At 41.5% G+C, this 21,719-nt stretch overlaps 2 protein-coding genes across 7 annotated transcripts; one reads left to right on the top strand and one right to left on the bottom strand.

Annotated features, from left to right (window-relative positions):
* Nucleotides 1–285: 285 nt before the first annotated feature.
* LOC117570453 (uncharacterized) lies at nt 286–6,290 on the bottom strand. 2 transcript variants are annotated; one of them, XR_007955129.1, is made up of 3 exons: nt 3,998–6,043; nt 650–3,929; nt 286–595 (listed from the first exon to the last, which is right to left on the bottom strand). XR_007955129.1 is itself a non-coding variant. In XM_034252113.2 (2 exons), exons 1-2 carry the CDS (start codon nt 5,887–5,889, stop codon nt 5,348–5,350), a joined length of 357 nt encoding a protein of 118 aa, XP_034108004.1. In that variant the 5' UTR covers nt 5,890–6,290; the 3' UTR covers nt 4,793–5,347. The 2 variants fall into 2 exon arrangements, 1 of the variants encoding a protein (XP_034108004.1); XM_034252113.2 differs by lacking the exons at nt 286–595; nt 650–3,929 and having other exon boundaries at nt 4,793–5,691; nt 5,877–6,290.
* Nucleotides 1,287–21,671, top strand: LOC117570426 (paired amphipathic helix protein Sin3a). 5 transcript variants are annotated; one of them, XM_034252075.2, is made up of 12 exons: nt 1,287–1,421; nt 9,975–10,914; nt 10,979–12,303; nt 12,378–14,041; nt 14,392–14,704; nt 14,767–15,142; nt 15,729–16,237; nt 16,303–16,632; nt 16,695–16,901; nt 16,980–17,231; nt 19,990–20,367; nt 20,432–21,671. In XM_034252075.2, exons 2-12 carry the CDS (start codon nt 10,461–10,463, stop codon nt 20,948–20,950), a joined length of 6,327 nt encoding a protein of 2,108 aa, XP_034107966.1. In that variant the 5' UTR covers nt 1,287–1,421; nt 9,975–10,460; the 3' UTR covers nt 20,951–21,671. The 5 variants fall into 5 exon arrangements, with proteins under 5 accessions (XP_034107966.1, XP_034107967.1, XP_051862035.1 ...); XM_034252076.2 differs by lacking the exon at nt 1,287–1,421 and adding an exon at nt 6,335–6,702; XM_052006075.1 differs by lacking the exon at nt 1,287–1,421 and adding an exon at nt 6,335–6,702 and having other exon boundaries at nt 15,747–16,237.
* Nucleotides 21,672–21,719: the final 48 nt, after the last annotated feature.

Genomic DNA, 21,719 nt, shown 5'->3' on the forward strand with positions numbered 1-21,719 from the left:
TGTCGGCTCGATTTTAATCAATTTTTTCAATTGGCATCGCTTTTTGAAATCTAATATTTAAATAAAAAACTATTCAAAAAATTCAACTTTCGATCAGTTTTAAGAAAAACTGCAGCGAAAGCTCGTTTTAAAAATAACAGCTGTCAACCGGCTCAATTTCATTGTCTCTAACAGAGAAATAACAGAATACAGTTGATATCGATTATTATTTATTAATTCATAATTAATCATAATTTGACAAAGACAAATTAATTTTTATTAAAAATAACATACAAATAAATGTTAATCAAAGATAAAATTACTTCTTTTACTTATCTAATAAATTAAAATAAAAGCAACACTGGCTTAGAGCTCTGTAAATATAAAAAGTGCTGCCCATCAACCTTTATGTTGCAGAATATGTTGCTATGTTAAGTTCACAACGGCTCATTGAAGCCAAATTGGATAGACAGTCTCGTAAAAGTGGCTGTGATGTTAACATATCTTGCGATAGACATGTCGATTATTAAGGTGACCATTTAATCCAGCGTTATCGTAATATGGCGGTAGGCGATAGGTCCTCACAATGCAAAAGGCTGATCAGTGTGACCATTTTCTACGGATAATGGAAAAAATATTTTTTATGTTAAATGGCAGAAAAAAATCTTACGAAAAAAATAGCTTCTAAGGTGTGACCAGATGAAAACCATATTTTTTCGACGTAAAATAGATTATTTTGCAATGGAACTTGCGGTCACGCTAATCTCAGTAGTGAGACTAATTAAATTTAATACAAGTCCAACATAAAAATAGTGCAACGTAATTCAGCGCGCAACACATATGACAGGCAGCAGACACAACAATCAAATAAATCAGTCAAATGTAGTGTTGGCATATACAAAAAAAAAACAAAAAAAGAAAAGAAACAATATAACAAAATAGAACAACGCAACGTTGCACGAGTGAGTTGTGTGAGAGTGTGAGGTGCGTGAGCGTGAGTACGTACATATGTGAAGTTTTTATAAAGAAGCGTAGTTTTGTGGAGGCGCATTTTACGTGCAGAGCATACAAAAAGTTCGTAGGCGTTGGAGCTTCGACAGCAGTGGAAGTATCAAGCAGCATAAAATCGATTCTAAGTGCATACATCATATATATACATCTATATATATATACTTGTATGTTGTATATGTGTGAGTACGTGTCTGTGTATGTGTGTTTATTGCAAATGTAAGAAGCAGAGTCTCACGCGCTTCTTTTCTGCCTGCGAAAGATTCACACAACAAAACGTATCATATTTAAATTATTAGCGCAAAACAAAAATAATACGCGACCAGTTGTTGCTAACTAAAAGTGCGATATACACAATATAAAAAAAAAAATTAAAAAAAAAGTTTTATCTTGTGATATGTTGCTGAGATTTCGTGACCCAAACTTGCAATCAGGTATGTAAACTGCGGCAATAAATATTATATCGATGTATACATATGTAGAAAAATGCGCGCCCATTATTATATATGTATACACATACATATGCAGATATACTTTTGGGTTTGAGTGTGTTGTGACGGTGTCTGTGCCAGTAATTTGTACATAACCTCAATTTCTCAATTGATTACGCTGAGCGATAGCGCATTCGTGAAACAGGCGTCACAATCTATAAATTAAATTTCCTGCAAGTGCTTTTTATTTATTAATTCATAATTAATAATGCATGCTCCTCCTCCCTTCCACCGTTGTCTTTGTCTAAAGTTTCCGCAATTCGATTACGTGCCCATGTATGTGTTTGTCTTTGAAAATTGTGAACGTAGACATATTTAATTGTCTCTTTTTAATTTGATAAAACGAAAGAAAAAAAATAGTTATAAAAAAAAACGCCACACACAATAAATGTCTGTAAAAAGGAAGGTATTGCAAAGAGAGAGCAACAACAATGACGCATATCATTTACACGAACACACTGCTGCAATCCCACACCGACAACAACAATGAGAGTGCATGTGTGTGTGTATGTTTGAACTGAGCACTGAGAGTGCCAAGAACGCGAGACCGATTTACGCTCTCTCATTGCCGCACACATTCTCTCTCTCACCTTTAATAAAAATACCAACAACAAAAATACCATGTTGTCAGCAGTTCAAATTCAAATTGTATGCCTACCCCTTCTTTTTCTTCGTACTTCAGCACTTCGTAGAATTCTAGCTTTTTGACCAAAACTACTCAACTCAAGACAAAGTTATTTCACAAAATGCTGTATTTTATATAGTGACTAAAAGTATTGAAATTTAATGCAGTCTATGTTATTCAGCCGGCAAACATGGCCAGTTACATGTAGTTAAATTAAATTTATCTTTAACACAGTATTGATAAGACCTTAATTTGTAGTCAGTTCTCGTTCAAAATCTTCAATGTGCTTGTGATTCAAGTCTGGTTTTAGTTTGCCTCGCTTTGGGGTTAGCTTTTGGCTGCTTGCTTTTTCATTTACCCAAAAAGATGTGAAAACTTGAAAAACGAGTTATAGTTACATGCGATCGCACTTCATAGTCGATACCCTCAAAAAGTAACCATGTTAACTTCGCGAAGCAATGTGTAACCACAACAAATTGTTAAGGCATTCCTTAACTCCTTTTTTCATATGCGAAACTTGATTTCAAATGTTTAGTTATCTAGTTTCCAACCAAAGTGTATTTAATCTTCGTTGCTGTTGCATTTTTGTATTTTATTTTATGTCGCCTTTTATGTAAATAAAGAGAGAGAGAGACTAGCTTTTAAAACGGGGAATGCCTGCAAGTAACGCCTAGTGTGCTATGCAATTTACAAAGCTTTGTCTTTCTTTTTGTTGTGTTGGATTGTGTTGTGTTTCGTTTGTTTGTCAAGGGCCAACGAGCAAATCTTGAACCCGCCTAGGCTAAAATGCAGTTACTGTAAAGTAGATATCTTCTTTGTGCTGTGCACACGCTCTAAAATTCAACTTTTACAAGGTTCTTCGATATGTAGAGGTTAGTTTTCGTATTCCAATATAAAAGCTTTCTATTTTATATATTAATTGGCTTGCCTAATTTAAGCAAATATTTTCTTAAATTTCCTCTCTTTTGAGTGAAGCAAATATTCTAAATTTCTATATGACAACTTAATGACTTATCAAATAAACTCTAAAGTTTAGTGAACCAGTATGTCTTTAAGCTTATGGATTAAATAAGTATTACTATATTGTATTAAGATATTGCTCAGTGACTAATTTACTATTTTTTGTTTTCTTTTATAATTTCTTATTTTTATGATTGACCTATTCTATAAAGTTTTAATTAAATAGTCGCTTCTGACTATACATGGGAACATTAACTTTCTGTATTTCTTTGTCTTACAAGACTTCACTAACCAAATTAATAGCTCATAACCGGATTAAAACACAGAACTTCTTTCATCAATCAATTTGATTTAGTTTGTTAAAATTTCTACAAATAATGTATCTGCTTCAAAATTGCTATATTTAGTAAGACATTTCGTTAACCCGGCCTTTAGGTAGGAATACAGACAATAATACTATTATACTAATATCAGCTATACACAAAACATATCTTGCAAATTAATTTACATTGCACTTTATCTGTTCTTTTTTTGATACCACATTTTTCGATGACTTTGCACGTAATTTTAAACTATCTTCTGAAATATCACACACACAACTTGGAGTACATAAGACAACAAATTAACAAAAATTTGCTTTTAAAATGCAACACAGCATTTATAGTATTTATATAAATTGTGTATAATTAAACAGTTGTTGTTTGCTTGCTTTTTGATGTTACATTCGACCATTCTGCCGCAGCTGCTGCTCATATTTACATATAGATGTGTGTATATTTGATATATAAATATACATATATATTTATATATCTTTTGTTTATTGTTGCGCAATAGCAAATGGCGTGGCGTAGCGTGGCGAGTGGCATCTGAAATTAGTGTATAGCAATTAGTATAGATGAGAACTACCTGAAAATACTTCAGCTCACATACATACGTGAAAATTGTAGTATATGGAAAAGACAAACAATCCATAGTCCGTGTCCCACTAGGCTATGCAATTGCCAGCTACACACGCACACACACACTACTGTGGTTGTCCCTTTTGCACTTATGTTGGAGCAGGAGGTTATGACTGTGTGTTTTGGGAAAGAAGTGCAACTGCTGCAGAACACTGCACAGGCGCCTGCTGTTGGTGAACTTTGAACTTTTGTCGGCCGTCAAAGCTTGTTGTGTTTTTGTTCTACTCGATTTGCATTATCTATAGTTATCGGCTAACGCAGTGTTGCAGTTTGCAGTTGTTGTGCTGCTGCTGGCAGGTGACAGTCACAACCCCTTTCTATCTCTCTTCTGCACGTTGTGCGCAATGCATTGAGCGAGCGCACTCGAAAAGAAATCGATAATTGCAAGGTTTCCATTTTCACCACCGCGATGAGCGCAGCAAACACAATTCGCAAGTATACAGATTTTTATTGGACGCCGCTCCTCTGTTGCCGTTGCTGCTGCGGCTGCATTCAGCCCCCATTCAGTTGCTCTTTCTCACGGCCGATCAAATTCCAACATGTGTTTGACCATTGCAGAGAGCAAAAAGGCCGACCAGTGTATGCACACATATGTATGTAGACGCATACATACATGGTATGCTATGCTATCCACACTCACACACGTACATCGCTCCTCTCTCCGCCATTGCCATGGTGGCGTTGGCATCGCAGCCACCGTCTCAACTTGCATCCACATTGTGTGTTGGTTTTCTTTTACCTTCATGTCTGGCTGCTGTTGCTGCTTTCTATGGTGTGTCTCTGTCGTTGTGCGTCGTCTTCTCGTTTCCGTTTTGACAGCAGCAAAAACTACCATTTCACCACCACTTGTGCAGAGCACACACACGTAGGTATATCAATGCATGTGTGTGTGTACGCGTGAGTCAAGTGTAAGGTGAGGTGAGGCAAGGTGTATGCCGTCGCTCTGCTGCCGTCGTCGAAGTCACAAAGTGTAACCGTGGCAGTGTTGTAGCCTGCTACTCGTCTGTTTGGTTTCTGATTTTCAGTTTTGTCGATTTCATTATGTACTGCAATATCTCTGTGGCCGCGCTGAACTCTCGCGAGTATGGTTTGTATATTTGTATATGTGTGGGTGTTCTCTCTCTCCCGCATCATCACCATGGTTTGGCTCTCGCCGCTCTCTTTTATAGGGTGGCCATAGTGCGAGCAAACATGTTGCTGTCGTCATTTTGGTATGCTAGTCATGACCAGCTAGCCGAAACACCCTGTAGATACCAATGCCTGAACATATTCTGACTCTCTCTGGCACAAACACTATGTATGTAAGTAGTGTGAGCCATTTGCACTTACGTAAGCGTCTCGTATTTGAATTTATGAGCCATTTTTGCACTTTGCCTTATATTTTGCTTCGTCTTTAGATAGCACATTAAAAAATGTCGAGTTTTGATTGCAAATGCCGATAACTCAATTTTTTGCGGAATTACTCCCGCCGTCTCCTTTTGCTTGCTTGCCTCAGTGGCACGAAATGCGAATGGCTTCTCTGGCCTGGCCATGGGGCTGAACCACAAAGCAGCGAGCTGCCGTTCGCTGGTTGGTTCTCGAATATACAGCGTGCTATTTGTCTCGCACACAGCGTGACCGCTCGCATGGTACATTATATACTTGATGTGGTATATTTTCACGTCAAATTCTGTGGAGAAGTATATAGATTTATGGGAGCGTTTGTAACATTTTGTCTTCAGTTTGTTTATTCTCAAAGGAAACTTTGAGTTTAGTATATTTTCGTGGGGAGGATTGAAGTTGCGGTCACACTAAGTTTTGACGGTAGCGATTGCAATTTGAAAGCCCACGAACTAAAAAGATTTCACTATTTACCGTGCATCTTCATGTATAGTATGTATTGCTATACATAATAAGCATGTATTTACTTTTATACCGAAAGCAGCATTTTCCCCATTTTTTTTATGCTCGAAGAGGCTTGATGTTGGTTGATGCCTCCCTGTTTGATATGCTGTGCTGCTGCTGTTCGTCGCAAGTTGCCACTGTAGCAAATATAGCAACAACAGATATGACGAAAATTAAAAAGATGAATTCCAAAGCAACACTGCGCGCGCGCGGTTGCTCTCTCAATTTTCTCTCTCTTTGAATTGCTTACTCGCGAGAGCGCGCTCTCTCGCACATACCCTGTTTGCATTTCGCGCTCTTTTGTTTCTTTGCTCACACTGGTCTCGCCGTTTAATCGAAAATGTTTGCGGCGGCGTTAAGACGTACGAGAAAACGTTTCCTCGCCAAATTTTTTGTGAATATCTGGTAAAATAAATATTCAGTGGCAGGAAATTTTGTTAAAAAAAAAGTAAAGTGAATGGTTGGAAAATTTCTATACCCGCGTAGCATTTTAAATAAAATATAAGAAAAAAATTGTGAAAAATTGCTCTAAATACATACACATACATTTAAGTGCAAAATCCCAATGTACTAATAAAAAAACAGCAAATAAAACGGTGAAAAGTTGTACAGTGCAGTGAGGAATGGAATAAAAATGGTAGTGCAAAATACTGCGTAAAACGTGAAAGTTTTTCAATAACAAGCCAACAACGGTTTATAGTAAATATACTTTTTATATGTATGTATATGTGCATGTGTGCGCATACATACACTTTTCAAATACACATACATAGGAGTACACTGTTTTTGATCTGATGTAAGTTATCTTTCGCGGGATGAGGAAAGTGGATGAAAACGTATCGTATTCTTGTTTAAATTAAACAAAGCAGTTTAGTTATATGATAATTTATAACATCTGCTTAGTTGTTAGCAGCAAAAAACTTGTGAAAAATACAACATTTTTAGGTTAGGTCAATTTCAATTGGTTTATGTACGACAACGGCGACGGCACACACACACAGAAGCAAAATCGACATGCATACACATATATAAAGCGCACAGACAAAAAGTCGTCGATGGTTGCTCGCACTCAACACACATACAATCATAACACGCGTATACACACATACACTCACACACATACAAGTTTTGAACATTGCTTGTGAACTGACTGTATTTTTTCAACGTAGTGTCGTTTTATTTTCGTTCGTTCATTCGTCTGTTCTCAGCAGTTCGTGCGCTTATCTCGAATTTTGCTTTGATGCGCCATTCGCATGTACGTCTGTATATATTTTAGTGCATATGTATATATATATTTCAGTGAAAATGTGTATGAGTGTTTCTTGTGCATATACACAGATGTACATGTATGTATGTATAAATGGGCTGGCTCCTAACACACAGAATAACCCGCTGGCAGCTGGCTTGGTCAACTCAACGGCTGGCTTGCTCCAAGAGCAAGCGCCATCGCCTCTCTCTCTAGTGATGCAAAAACCTCGGTGTTTGTGCTGTGTATCGATTTGAATCTTAAGTTTTTTCCCTTTTGTTTAAATAGAATAACCTCTATTTATTCAATAAATGATTTTCATCTGCTATTGTCGTTGTTAGCTTAAAATGCAGACTCAAAAGATGTGATCTATCAACCCAAAAAAAAAAAAAAAAAATACATTAATGTTGACGCTAATAAAAAAAACCAACTCGATAGTATCGATAGTGGCTCTTTGTTTTTGTATCACTGTATCTCGCTCTCTCTTGCTCTCTCTATTCGTATATATGAGTATGCAAGTCTCTTTGAATGAGAGCATCTTCGCTCACTATTATTCGACGACGGACGACTACTTTGGGCTATATGAGCTTGAAGCTACCAGGCTGCCTTCTGCTTTGTTGTTTTTTGTCTTCATTTTTTCTATTTTGTCTATAGTATATATGCATGTATATGTATTTCTCTACACATCCATATGTTTTATGTGTTTGCAAAATTTATTAATAGCGTGTAGATTCGAACACAATTTAAGTGTGAGTGCGAGTGCAAAAAAACTAAACGTTTAATACTGATGTAAAAAAAAATGTGCAAAATAAGTTACAGTCGGAGCAAAAAATAATTTTGCATATTAACACTATTCTCTGCAGTGTATACATAACAAAACAGATAAGATAATAGACGTGTGCACGTAATACAAAACACAAAAAAAAAAAAAAATGGAGGGAAAATTTGCCCACATGTCTCCCTTTAACACACACGTACATGAACAACTACAACGAACGCCCCAATTTTATACGGAGCTCGGCAATATGGCGCTCTCGCGAGAGTGACAAATGTATATACGCCAATATGTGCGTGTGCTTGTATGTGTGTGTGTTGTATGGCGGTCGCACTGCTCCAAAATCGGACAGCAAAGCAGCCAAGCAGCAGCAGCAAAAGAGCAATAACAACAAAAGGCCACACACAGTAATGAATGTGTAGAGTAGAGAGTGATGTGGAGAAGAGTGGGAGAGAAAAGAGCGTGTGCCGCCGCGACAAACGTTTTCAACTTGTTTTCGCATTTGGCTATAATATATACTTGAAGGATTATTTGCTGTGCGAAAGGCGCCGCACTCTCTCTCACGAGAGCCAAAAGTGTGGTGTATTTTGTATTTGTGTGGGCTCCCGGTACAGTTTTCAAATGCAAATTACTGTAATTTGTTGTTTACAAATGCACATATATTATAGATTCATTAAAATGTTACCACACATACATACACTAATTCTAAGATAGGCACGAATGTGCACACATATAGGCGAAGGCATCTGAGATATTCGCCGAGAAAATTCACAGAGGTGGCGCTTTCTGCTCAAAAGTCTCCCGCTAGCGTTCACACATATATTTGTGTTTTTGTGTGCGAATGTCGCTTCTAAAAATTCAAGTTATATTTACACTTTAACGACTTGAAAAACGCACTCGATGGGGAGATCTGAAATGGTGTTTGTGGGCTTCTCGTTGCGCCCGCCAAATACTTGTTTATAGTTGTTGTTGAGCCAAACATTTAACCACGAACGAAAAAAAGAACTTTATAGAAGTAAAAAAAACCGAACTGCGCCACAAAACAAATATGCGGTTCTCAAAAGCGCTCCCGCTCTCTGCGCTGCTCTATGTCAAGTTTCTCTCACGCTCTCTTGTATATTGTGCTGCAACAGAATAAAAAGAATGAAGGAAAGCAAGCAAGCAAAAGCCACCAAGGAGAGCAACAGAACAGCCGCCTCACCACCACCAATGTTAACCAGCATTCTATATACTCGTTTGTTTTGTCGGCGGCTGCTGTGTCTCTCTTTCTTCGTGTAGGTTGTGTGTGAGTAGTAGTGTAGTAGAAAGAGGCAAACACCCTGATGCACACAAATTGACTCTCTCGTTCGCTCTTCCTCCCCCTCCTGTGTGTGTGCACGCTTCACGAGCCCCCCAGCTCAAGTCGTAATACTCGCAGTAAATTCTATGCAAGCTGACGTCGTCATCGTGCATGGGTCATAAAAAAGCTCTCCTGGCAGCTTGCCTTGCCTTCTGCCGTCTGCCCTCCCTTCTCAGTTTTTACTGTACCCGTTAAAAACAACAAAGCGCGCGCGCCCAATTCCGGTTGCGCTTATTTACACACACACTCACAGACACATGCATGGATGATGATTCTCTGATCTGAGGCGCGCTCTTCTCTCAGCCCTCAGTTGGTTTGACTTTTGCTGCTGCTTGTAGCTGTTGCTGTTGTTGTTATATTGGCTGCGATATATACAAAGAAATAATTTTCTACTACTCACACATGCATAAACTGTAGTTTATTTTCTAGCAGATTGTGTATGTGTGTGTGAGGAATTTAAAAATTTCATTGGAATGTGCAAGAAGTTTGCAAATGAAATGAAATAATAGCTAAAAGATACAACAGCTGTTTTATTTTGTATTTTTGTGAGTGTTATACTCAATGATCAAAATATAAGTCAACCACAAACATATCGATAAACCACAAACATTTATCGACGAACAAAAATAACAGCTGATTCAGTTGCAATTTCTCTAATTTCACGCTTACTTAACCCCTTTGTTTTGTTATTCTTTTTTTTTATTATAGTGACTGCAACGTAGACGCCAGGGAGCAAAAAACAAAATAAAGTGAAAGAGAGAAAGAGCGACGCAATAGCAGCGACGTGGCAGCAGCAGAGAAGCTTTGAGGTGGTAACAAAATTGCTAAACACGTTCGTATTGGAATCTTTGGAGCCTGCCGCTTAAGCGGGCTGGCTGCGTTCATACTTCCAAATGCATAGACAACAAGAAGAGGCACAAGAAGAAGAACATATGTTGCAAGCACGACGAACAGAGCATCAGCTTCAAACACTGCAGTCTAGTTACAGTTATCAATTGCGACCACGACCGTTTGTTGCCTACTACATACGCTCGTAGAGAACGAAAAGAAAAGGCGTCCAGTTCCCACAACCAAACAACATTAAGTAGAGCACAACAACACAGCAACAATATAATAAACAAAAAACGAAAAAGAAAAAAAATAATAATAAAGTGAAGAGAGCAGCAAATCAATAACAAAAATCCAACTCCAAGCATGATGAAACGCACGCGCATCGATGAAGTGCAATTTGGCACACGAACTGGCCCCGGACCAGGAGGAGGAGTAGGCGTTGGTGGAGTTGGAGGTGTCGGTGTCGCTGGATCAGCTGCCAATAGTGCCGGCGGCGGCGTGGTCAACTCGGCTGGTGGCGTTACCATTGGCACAGTGGTGCCAAATGCGCACAGTGCCACAATCAGTAGCATTAACTCGATACATCATCGGATATTGACGCCACAGCATGGCGGTGCCCAGACAATTGCCTATCTGCCGTCCACAACGCCAACGGCGGCTACGAATCTGAAAACAACGAGCAGCAGCAGCAACACCGCCAGCATTGTCGATAGCGCCAGCACCGGTGCTCAAACAACCGCTGTGGTGCCCGTTGGCGTTGGCGGCGTCGTCGTATCCACGGGCAGTGCGGCCACACAAACCTTGCAGTATACCACATGTAAGTATGCGAGTCTGGATTAACTTTCCTCAGTAAGCACTAACGATTTCATTCTTTTATGTAGCTTACAGCGTCGCCTCCATACAAGCGGGTGGCACTTTAAAAGCCAGTCCAGCGGACAGCAATGCAGTGCAGATTCATGTCACAGGAAGCACTGCAGTGCCTGGAGGAGGCTCGCAGACAGTCTCAAGCAGCTGCCAGACAGCTGGCACAATAAGACAGCGGACAATTAGCGGCACACAGACAAACGCCAGCAGTGTTGGCGGCAATCTGACCACAACGGCACAGCAAACCCAACCCCCAACCACACAATCGCAGCAACAAACGCCTCCCAATGGACCCGGTGTGGGTGCAGTAGGAGCTGGAGCAGCAGCAGCTGCTGGCAATAGCACTCCTCCGCAGGGCGGCGGTCAATTGGCTGGCGGCAGTGCCGCCGCGCCACGCCTCAAGGTCGAGGATGCGCTCAGCTATCTGGATCAGGTGAAATACCAGTATGCAGATCAGCCACAAATCTACAATAATTTCCTCGACATTATGAAAGAATTCAAGTCGCACTGCATCGATACGCCCGGCGTCATAGAGCGCGTCTCGACGCTCTTCAAAGGCCATGCCGAACTCATCTATGGCTTCAACATGTTTCTGCCGCCTGGCTACAAGATTGAAATGCAACATGATGCGCTCGGTTTCTCGGTGCCCGTCGTCTCGATGCCATCGCCGCCAGGTGCGCCCAGCAGCACCGGCACCGTGCACATGATTGCCGGTACCGGCAACAGTCCGTTGGCAACGGCGGGCAACGTAAATGCGCACACAACGACGCCCACCTCGTCTCTGAAGCCAACAGCGTTGGCACAAACTCCTGGACCACCAGTTGGCGGTGCTGCGGCGGCGTCAGTAGCGGCTGTGCCACAAATACAAACGGCTGGTGCCGTCAATTTGATGACACACGGCGGTGCATCGCTCACCCAGACTACCATACATGCACTGCAGCCGTCTGCTGGAGCGGCACAATCGCCCGGCGGTGGTCATGTGCATGTGACGAGCAGCTCAGCAACTGTGCCACCAGCTGGTGTTGGTGGCGTGGGCGTCTCCGTGTCGGCGCATAATATACCGCAAAACTATTCGAGAGATCGCGGGGAGCAGCGTGCAACGATCACGCCAACGGGTCCGGCTTCGGTGCCGGCGCCTGGCGGTGCCAGCATTGTGGTTGGTGGTGGTCCGCCAACACCCAATTCATTGAGTGAGCTGAGTCCGCATGCGGCGGCAGCGGGTCAGCACAATTTGCATCACATTCAGCAGGCGCATCAATCGATACTGCTGGGCGAGACGACGGGCCAGCAGAATCAGCCTGTGGAGTTTAATCACGCCATCACCTATGTGAATAAAATTAAGGTGAGTGTCGATACGAGTTAACTATCTAATATGCAACAGGAATAAACAAACGGTTTGCTTTATATTCCCATTAGCATCGCTACCAAAGCCAGCCGGCCAAGTACAAGAAATTCCTGGAGATACTCCATGCCTACCAAAAGGAGCAGAAGGTGATGAAGGAGAGCAGCGGCGGCGTCGGTGGCGGCGCCATGACTCAAGACAAAATGCTCACCGAACAGGAGGTCTACACCCAGGTGGCCAAACTCTTTGGCCAGGACGAAGATTTGCTGCGTGAATTTGGCCAATTTTTACCCGATGCAACCAATCATCAGTCGTCGGCAGCGGCAGCAGCAGCCGCACAATACATGTCCAAATCGGCGCTGCACAACGATCATCACAAGAAGCAACAGCAGCAGCAACAAACGGTGCAACAGCAACGCACAACAACAACGGCCACATTGAGTGGCGGTGCCCACATCAGCATGTCCTCGGCATCGCCATCGGCTGTGCCCAACAGCGGCTCGCCGTTGCATCTCAGCAGCGGGGCGACGCTGTCGCAAATCGACAGCAGCAGCGCACACGCGCATGCCGCGGCCATTGGCAACTTGTCGGCTGTTAATACGAGCGTCAGCATCAAATCCTGCGGCGTGCAACAGAATCACATTATTAGCAGCAGCGGCGGTAGCATTTTTGAGAAGGAATATCATGGCTTGGGCCAGCAACAACAGCAGCAGCAACAACAGCAACTTCAGCAGCAACAGCATCGTGGTTTGCCGCCCCATCTGCAGGGCGGCCAGACGGCTGCTGGATTACGTGGCACGGCGACTGGCGGTGCAATGTTGGATCAGCGCAACAACCATCATGCCCAGAAATATGTGGCACAGCATCCGCATCAAAATATGTCGCAGAAAAAGTCACCGAGCTACGGTGGCGGCAACATGGCTAATGCCAATATGCCGCATCATCATCATCTGGGCGAGAATTCGCTCGATCGCAATTCGCCCAACATTGCAAGCTATGTGACGCCAGCACAATTGCCACCGCATCCGCATCACAATGCGCACAACTCGAGCGGCGGCAGCAACAGGCAACGGCAAGTGGATGAATTGTCCACAGCGGCAACAATTGGAAGCGCTCTCAGCTCAGGAGGACCACCGCCAGCGAAGCGTCCGAAGCCGTATTGTCGCGACGTCAGCTTCTCGGAGGCGTCGCGCAAATGCACCATCTCGGATGCTGCCTTCTTCGATAAGGTGCGCAAAGCATTGCGCAATCCCGAAGTCTATGACAATTTCTTGCGGTGCCTAACACTCTTCAATCAGGAGATTGTCTCCAAAACGGAGCTGCTCGTCTTGGTGTCACCGTTTCTCGTCAAGTTTCCCGACTTGTTGCGCTGGTTTACGGACTTTTTGGGTCCGCCTATGTCGGGACAACTTAGCGGAGCCGCTGGCGCTGGCGGCTTGATCGATGGCCTGCCTTTGGCGGCCACTCAACGGCAGGGCAGCAACAGCAGCTCGCACGATCGTGCAAGCAGTCATCAGAGCACGGATTATGTACAAGATGTGGATCTATCACTCTGCAAGCGCCTTGGTGCCTCCTACTGCGCTCTGCCACAATCCACGGTACCCAAGAAGTGCAGCGGACGCACTGCGCTTTGTCGCGAGGTGCTCAACGACAAGTGGGTCTCGTTTCCGACGTGGGCTAGCGAGGATTCCACGTTTGTGACCTCGAGGAAGACACAGTTTGAGGAGACGATCTACAGGTGAGCGAAAGCTTCAACTTTCCTGGTTTCCTAACTTTCCCATCCTATTTGTTATACCCACTACTCAAAATCTGTCTGTTTGAGATACCTCTAATCTCTATCTGAATAATTGTTAAAATGTTATTCGGAAAACAATTGGTAATCCCTTAAAACAGTTAAGCGAAAATTTGACAGTCGGTGTACTCTCGACTGTAGTTTCTTTTTGTTGTATACTTTGTTTTCTGTTCTTTTTCTTATTTATATTTTCCTCCTCTCGTTATCTCTTGTTCTGTTTCTGTTATTTGTTTCTGTTCTTTGGCTTTCGTTTATATTTTATGAATTAACGAATCAACAAACGCTCTAAACACAAGGAATATTCACAGAACGGAGGACGAGCGTTTCGAGCTGGATCTGGTGATTGAGGTGAACAGCGCCACAATTCGAGTGCTCGAGAATGTGCAAAAGAAAATGTCCCGGATGTCACCCGAAGAGCTGGCCAAATATCATTTGGACGATCATCTGGGTGGCACTTCGCAAACAATACATCAGCGAGCTATTCATCGCATTTATGGCGACAAATCCGGCGAAATTATTCAGGGCATGAAGAAGAATCCTTCAGTCGCGGTGCCCATTGTACTCAAGCGACTGAAGGTCAAGGAGGAGGAATGGCGGGATGCCCAAAAGGTATGCAATGAAGTTGTCCATTAATTGAACTCCTTATTCTACTATATTTATCATTTTTATAGAGTTTCAACAAGCAGTGGCGCGAACAGAACGAGAAATACTATCTGAAATCTCTGGATCATCAGGCCATCAATTTCAAGCCCAACGATATGAAGGCGCTGCGTTCCAAGAGTCTGTTCAATGAGATTGAAACGCTGTACGATGAGAGGCATGATCAGGAGGATGATGCCATGGAGGCGGGTGGACCGCATCTTGTCCTGCCATACAAGGATAAGACCATACTCGACGATGCGGCCAATTTGCTTATCCATCATGTGAAACGGCAGACGGGCATCCAGAAGCAAGAGAAGCAGAAAATCAAACAGATTATTCGACAATTTGTGCCTGATTTGTTCTTTGCGCCTCGGCAACCGCTCAGCGACGATGAACGCGATGATGGTGAGCATACGCTACATATTTATTTTTAATCTAGACTTTGATCACAACTTCAAAACACTCATTTCAAGCATGAACTTACAATTAGTTTCGATACATTTTAGCTGCCTCTTGTTGTTTTGATAAAGTAAACAGTGGGAGACAGCTTTTAGAGAAGCGTTGCATGAATACACAGTTTAAATGTAATATTTCATTTTTTTAGTGTATTCTTGCAACACTTTCTTAGTAAAATATTTGCTACTAACAACAAATTTTACAAAACAAATCTAAAAACTAACAAAAAGTATTTAAAATTCAAGTATTTTTAACTTAGCGAATGTTTTTTTTCATTTTCTTTTCTTTTTTATACAAATTTTTTTTTTGTTGCGAATTTGCCGTTGCCATTTGCAATCAATTAATTTGGTAATTTAACAACTGTAATTTCGAATTGCATAATTATTTATGACTAACCCAAATTAAATAATAAAAAACAACCAAAAATGGGGAACACCAACCACCACAACGACACAACGTATCCACTGCACACAAATCGATAACGATATCGTAACCAAAACCAAAAAAAACGAAACGAAACCATACTCTACTCTAGCCTTTCAATTTTTGGTAGATGACACTAAAATGGACGTCGATTCGCCGCTGAGTCGCTGCGCCCCCAAAGGCGTTGGCACGCCCAGCAGCGAAGGCGCCTCCCCAGCGCGCAGCAATGCGAGCAGCAGCAGCAATAGCAACAATGCGAACAATGCAGCAGCTGTGGCGGCCTCCATCAAGAAGGAGTCGGAGGAGGCGACGGCAAAGGCAACGACGGGGGCAACCGCGTCTTCAGATGATGCAACGCCGTCGACGTCAACAGCAGCAGCGGCGGCAGCAGCAACATCATCATCTTCAGCAACTGTCGGCGATGCAAAGGACAACAAGGCCGAGTCAGAGGAGGGAGCGACGAAGAGCAACAACAATAACAACCTATCGGCAACTGGCGCAAGTCCAAGAAGGCCAGAAGATGCAGCAGCAGCCGCGAGCGCCGAGTTGAGTGTGAAGCAGGAGCAAGTGGATTTTGCGAATCACACGCTACTGCCAGCGCACGCGCAGGGACAACGCGAGGTAAGCATTAAGAATGAAATCTTTTGCTTTTAAATCAACAACTAATATTCCACTTTTAATTGCAGAACGAATCCTACTCGCTGTTTTTCGCCAACAACAATTGGTACCTGTTCATGCGGCTGCATGCGATTCTTTGCGATCGTCTGCATGTGATGTACGAGCGTGCTCGACTTTTGGCCATCGAGGAGGAGCGTTGTCGTGTTAATCGGCGAGAGAGTACGGCAACGGCGCTGAGACTGAAACCCAAGCCCGATGTGCAGGTCGAGGATTACTATCCCACGTTCCTGGACATGCTCAAGAATGTGCTTGACGGCAACATGGACTCGAATACCTTTGAGGACACGATGCGTGAAATGTTTGGCATCTATGCCTACATTTCCTTTACGCTAGACAAGGTGAGATCATCATTTTGCTCAATTGCTTACAACTGTTTCTATAATCTGTAACTCTTCTTTAGGTGGTCTCGAATGCTGTGCGGCAACTTCAGTATTGTGTCACAGAGCGTGCCGCCCTCGACTGTGTGGAGCTCTATGCCAGCGAACAGCGACGCGGCAGCACTGGAGGATTCTGTCGCGAGGCACACAAGAGCTTCGAGCGGGAGATGGGCTATCAGCGCAAGGCCGAGAGCATTCTTAACGAGGAGAACTGCTTCAAAGTGTATATTGTATGTGGATAATGAAATTTTGTCCATCTTTCCTCATTTGTGGATTAAACTTACAAATATTTCGTTTGATTATTGCAGTACAAGATTGATTGTCGCGTGACCATCGAACTGCTCGATTCGGAGTCCGAGGAGACGGAGAAACCAGCCGTGTTGAAGGCACAAAAGTTTAGCAAATATGTTGAACGTTTGGCGAACCCAGCATTGGGTGGTGGAGTAGGTGGAAGCGGAGGGGGAGGAGGAGGTAATGGAGGCAACAATGCTACCTCGGGCAATGACAACATGGTGGAATCAACGGACATCAAAATGGAAGAGGAAGAGGAGAACGCCGAGGTGAGTGCCAAACATGTGAATAACTCGAAATAAAAAAGCGAAATCAAAAACAAAAGAAAAAAAAAGAATTAAGATCAGCAGCAGCTTTATGTGTGCTTGAAGAGTGGTTAACCATGTTGTTTGTGTATTCTCTGTTGTGTTTATTTGTTTGTTTTGTTGTCGTTCAGTTTAGTTTACAATTTTCACCTACATTATCAATTTCGACGTCGCCACGACTTCCAATTATAGTAATAATAATACTAAGACAGCACTTACTCCTTTCACTTCCGTTCATACTAACTGTTAGTATCAGCAATCGATAATATTCGATAGTCGTCTGTCGATCTTTTTTGACTATATATTCTTTTAAATATCAAGTCTGTATTTCAATATTTTTCACATGCAATTTATTTTCTTTAATATGCATTTCTATTTAATTATTTTTTATTACATTTCGATTCTTATTTTGTTTATGAACTTTTTGCAAAAGTGTTTGGTGTCATTCTTGTTATATACATATATTAAGACCATCGATACTGTGGTCCTCAAGAGACAGTGTAAAGACTGAACAAATCTCATTTGTTGTACATATTGTACATAATTTCATACATATTGTATTGTTAAATTGTTGTACTGCTTTATTTTGTTGTATATACTATTTTTATGTGTTTATTGTTATTCTTTACGTTTCTTTGTCCGCGTCATCCACTTTCGCCCACAAAACTTCTTTATCTACAACTTTCATTTTATCGTTCTCTTTCCTTTCCGTTTCGTCTCTCATTTCAACATGCCGCCTACCAATCGCCCACATATCCGTATGCGAACCAAAAAACAACATTAAAAAAAAATAATTCACAAAAAATGAAACAAACAAAAAAAAAAAAAAAAAGAAAAATGTTCACTAATTAATGCTTTTTCTGCATTTTTCTCATTTTTTCCACTTTATTTTATGTACCAGGTCAATTCCAAGGCTTGAAATAACAAAATAGTTTTGATAATTTCATTGAATAAGAAGAAGAAAAAGTCGTATTGCAAAATGAAATAGTAATAAATGAATTTGTTTTTTGAGATTAACAACCAACCAACCAACCAACAACAAACCCGCAACAACAAGAACAAACAACCAGAATACAATATTCATCCAGCCATCCCCACCACATCAAACACACACACAACACACCATACTACTACCAGCACCACAAATACGTACAAACAAACACATACACACCACACCACTATACATTAATTCACCCATCGTACACACAAAAACACATAGACAACACTTGAATGTAAAAAGTCGAATAACACATTTTATAAACCATACATTATGTAAATTTTAGTACATACCCGAAACAAAATACACAAACACACACACAGCAAACACAAACCCAAACCGAATACATAAATAATATGCATATGTATAAATATGTTAATAACCAGTAGTATCTAAATAATATTCATAGGCACGCATTTACTGCATTTGTTTCTTATTTCGTTTTGCTTTGCGTTACAAGAATTACAAAATACAATAACAAGAACAAGAACACATTCCCATTAGAATGCCGTTAAATTGCCAGACAGGTGAACGGTTAAAGAGAGTGAGTGGGAGAGGCAATTAAACTTGAGTTTCATAGCAGCGAGGTTTATGTTTGTGTCGTTGATCCATCACTGCTGCTGGGCAGCATCGATGCAATTTTATCGATAACTATATGTTGGTTAAGGGCCAAAAGTACTAGAGCAATCAAAGCGTATATTAATAATAATATAAAAGAAAAAACACAATAAGAACAAATGTAAATAATGTTTGTATGTATATGTACTTTAGCATAAGTGTTCAGCGTAGTGAATTTGTGTATAAAGCGATTATCGAGATTGGGAATGTGAGTGAGAGTTTGCAAGCGAGAGAGAGCAATGAGATTAATTTTAAATGTGTGAGAAGTAAGAAGGTGGACGTGTTATATATATTTAACAATTTTTATAACTCCTCTACACAATTACATAAGCAAAACGAAACAAACAAACCATCAGTTGTATGAATTCAATTGAAATATATAATTGAAAGTAAAATCGAAAGTCAATATGTGTTATGTTATATCGTCTAGGTTCGTTTTTGAGTTGTTTTTTGGGGCTTTCATTTTTTGTGGGTATTTTAGTGCAGCTGAATGAATACATTATGTACATACAATATACACATATAGTATATATAAAGTATATAGTGTGTATATGCTTTTATGTTTGAAGCAAGGTAAGTTACGGTATGCATACCACGTAATAATCATTGCATTTATTTAGATTGTAACATACAAACAATATTTACAGTTGCTCTCATAGGAGTGCGATTAATCGATGTATTTTTGTTTCGTTTTGTATCGTTTCGTTGCGTTTCGTTTTGTTGTGAATGTTCTTTGTATATCGATTTATGATCGATATTATTTTTTGTGTGTGCTAAGAATGCGTACAAGCCATGGACTTTCTTTTGGCCTGGTACAACAACACTATCACCACACTCTCCTCTGTGTTTTTTGGTTCCCCTTTTTCCCCTCCTTTCCTTTTATCATGTATAAGTATAGTAATCGTTAGTAGTTGTTTTACACACACAGACACGAACAGACAGACAGTACACCTACACACTTACATACGCATACTTGATTTGAACTATCTTTAAGTGTGACCAGCATAAGCATGTTTGAATTTGCATTTAAAACCAATTTGTTGTTGCTCTCTAGAATGCATTTATTAATTGTCAATGTTTTTTCTCTTTCTCGTCTCGTATTTGCAGCTGGTGCGTGGGGCACGTAAAGCGCGCTTCCTATTGCGCAACAAGCGTCGATCGCAGTTGCACGAAGAGCAGGTGCGTCAACTCTTCGAACAGAAACGTCACTGTGGTGCTGCATCCGAAGCGAATCCTCCATCCACTGATGGTGGCGCAACACCAAATAGCAACAACAACAACAATACTAATACCAACAATAACAACAACAGCAGTTGGAACAAGCGGGCACCAGAGAGATTGGGTGCAGCACAACTGGGCCTGGCAGAGCAGTATGCCTTCCATGATCGCGACGAAATCAGCACAAATGCCAGCAATGGACGCTGCTTTGTGACCAGCAAGAATCTCAATCTACTCAAATACGATGCAGTGCGTCGTGCCAAGAAGGTAAGTCGATTAATGTTTTAAAAGTTGCTTCGTTATACTCACTCTCACTCATTTTCCCTTGTAGAGTCATTGCCGCGTCACACAGCTCAAGTACAAGCGTTTTCAGAGCTATGTCAACAAGTGGCTGCAACAACACGTCAGCGAACAGTCGCAGCAACATTGCAGCGACTGGTTGCTGGGCAAGACGCCGGAGCAGATCAATGCCAGTGGCTGGGGCGCCACCAGCAAGACGAAGTCGTTGCAGCAAAAGGATACGTCGAAGACGCCTTATCGCATCTATACGCGCTACAAGGTGCTGCAGCCAACGTCAAGCAGCAACAACAGCAGCAGCAGCAATATTGCTACAGCTGCGACCGCAGCACTGCCAGCAACAGTTGCTGCTGTGGCAGCCACAGCGACCGCAGTCGTCTCGGTGGCCAATAATGCAGCAGCCGCTTCCACAGGCAGCAGTTTGTTGAATGCTGCTGAAACAACGACTACAACGAATGCGCCGCAACAGCATTGTAACAGCGCTGCGGCAGCTGCCACGGCTGGCGGAAATGCAGAGACTGGATTGCAGCAGGTGCGACCAATGGAAAGCTAACCGTCGATTGCAGTCGGCGTCGCTTGGCCAAATGCCTTTAGGTGAAGTCCACGCCCCCGTTTCGTCGTACTTTACTGCAAAAGCAAAACAGTGTTGATATATTTAAATTGTGATAGCAGTTGCTGGACATGTTGCCGGTCGACGGGGGACGGACGACAACAACCTGGCATATTGTTGTGTGGCTAAATACTAACAATTGATAATTGGAAACTATAACAGCACCACACAACACGCAAAATAATTCTAATTCAACTGCGCAAGCTCTCGTTTTTCACTTTGTACAAAAGTCATTTAAATTATAGGCGTAGTATTGCTCCTAATAAGAATTTTAATAGGCTTATTGCAACAACAACAACCACAACCACATTTTGAGTATCGTTTAGTCTTAGTCTTTACTCTCTAATGTATGGCAGCGTTTGTAGTTAATAAGAGATTTACACACACAACCACACGCAACACGCGCTTTGTCATTTAAGCTCTAGTTAAGTTGATATTGATATCGGAGCGTCTATTTAGCTTTAAGATTTTATGAACACACACAGAGAACTTTTTAATTCTACACGCAACATTTAACGTATTTTTATACAACAAAAAAACAAAACAAAAACAAACCTTGTACAATTCCTTGTGAATACTATTGATTATATGCATAGTTTAAGCTTAATTTAAGTTGTAAAAAATCAAATGAGCTAATTAAAAACAAACCTATCAAAAATGAAAATTAACTGGCAAATTTAAATTGTGGAAGAACTTCGATTTCTTAATTGCA

Source organism: Drosophila albomicans, chromosome 3 (genome assembly GCF_009650485.2).
Source record: "Drosophila albomicans strain 15112-1751.03 chromosome 3, ASM965048v2, whole genome shotgun sequence".
Lineage (NCBI taxonomy): Eukaryota > Metazoa > Arthropoda > Insecta > Diptera > Drosophilidae > Drosophila > Drosophila albomicans.

What these genes read in the sequence shown, in the direction of transcription:
- LOC117570426 (XM_034252075.2), top strand. Translation starts at nt 10,461, where the DNA reads ATGATGAAACGCACGCGCATCGATGAAGTGCAATTTGGCACACGAACT. An exon ending in ACGCGCAGGGACAACGCGAG is followed by an intron (nt 16,238 to 16,302) that starts GTAAGCATTAAG and finishes TTTTAATTGCAG; the next exon opens with AACGAATCCTACTCGCTGTT. An exon ending in ACTGCTTCAAAGTGTATATT is followed by an intron (nt 16,902 to 16,979) that starts GTATGTGGATAA and finishes TGATTATTGCAG; the next exon opens with TACAAGATTGATTGTCGCGT.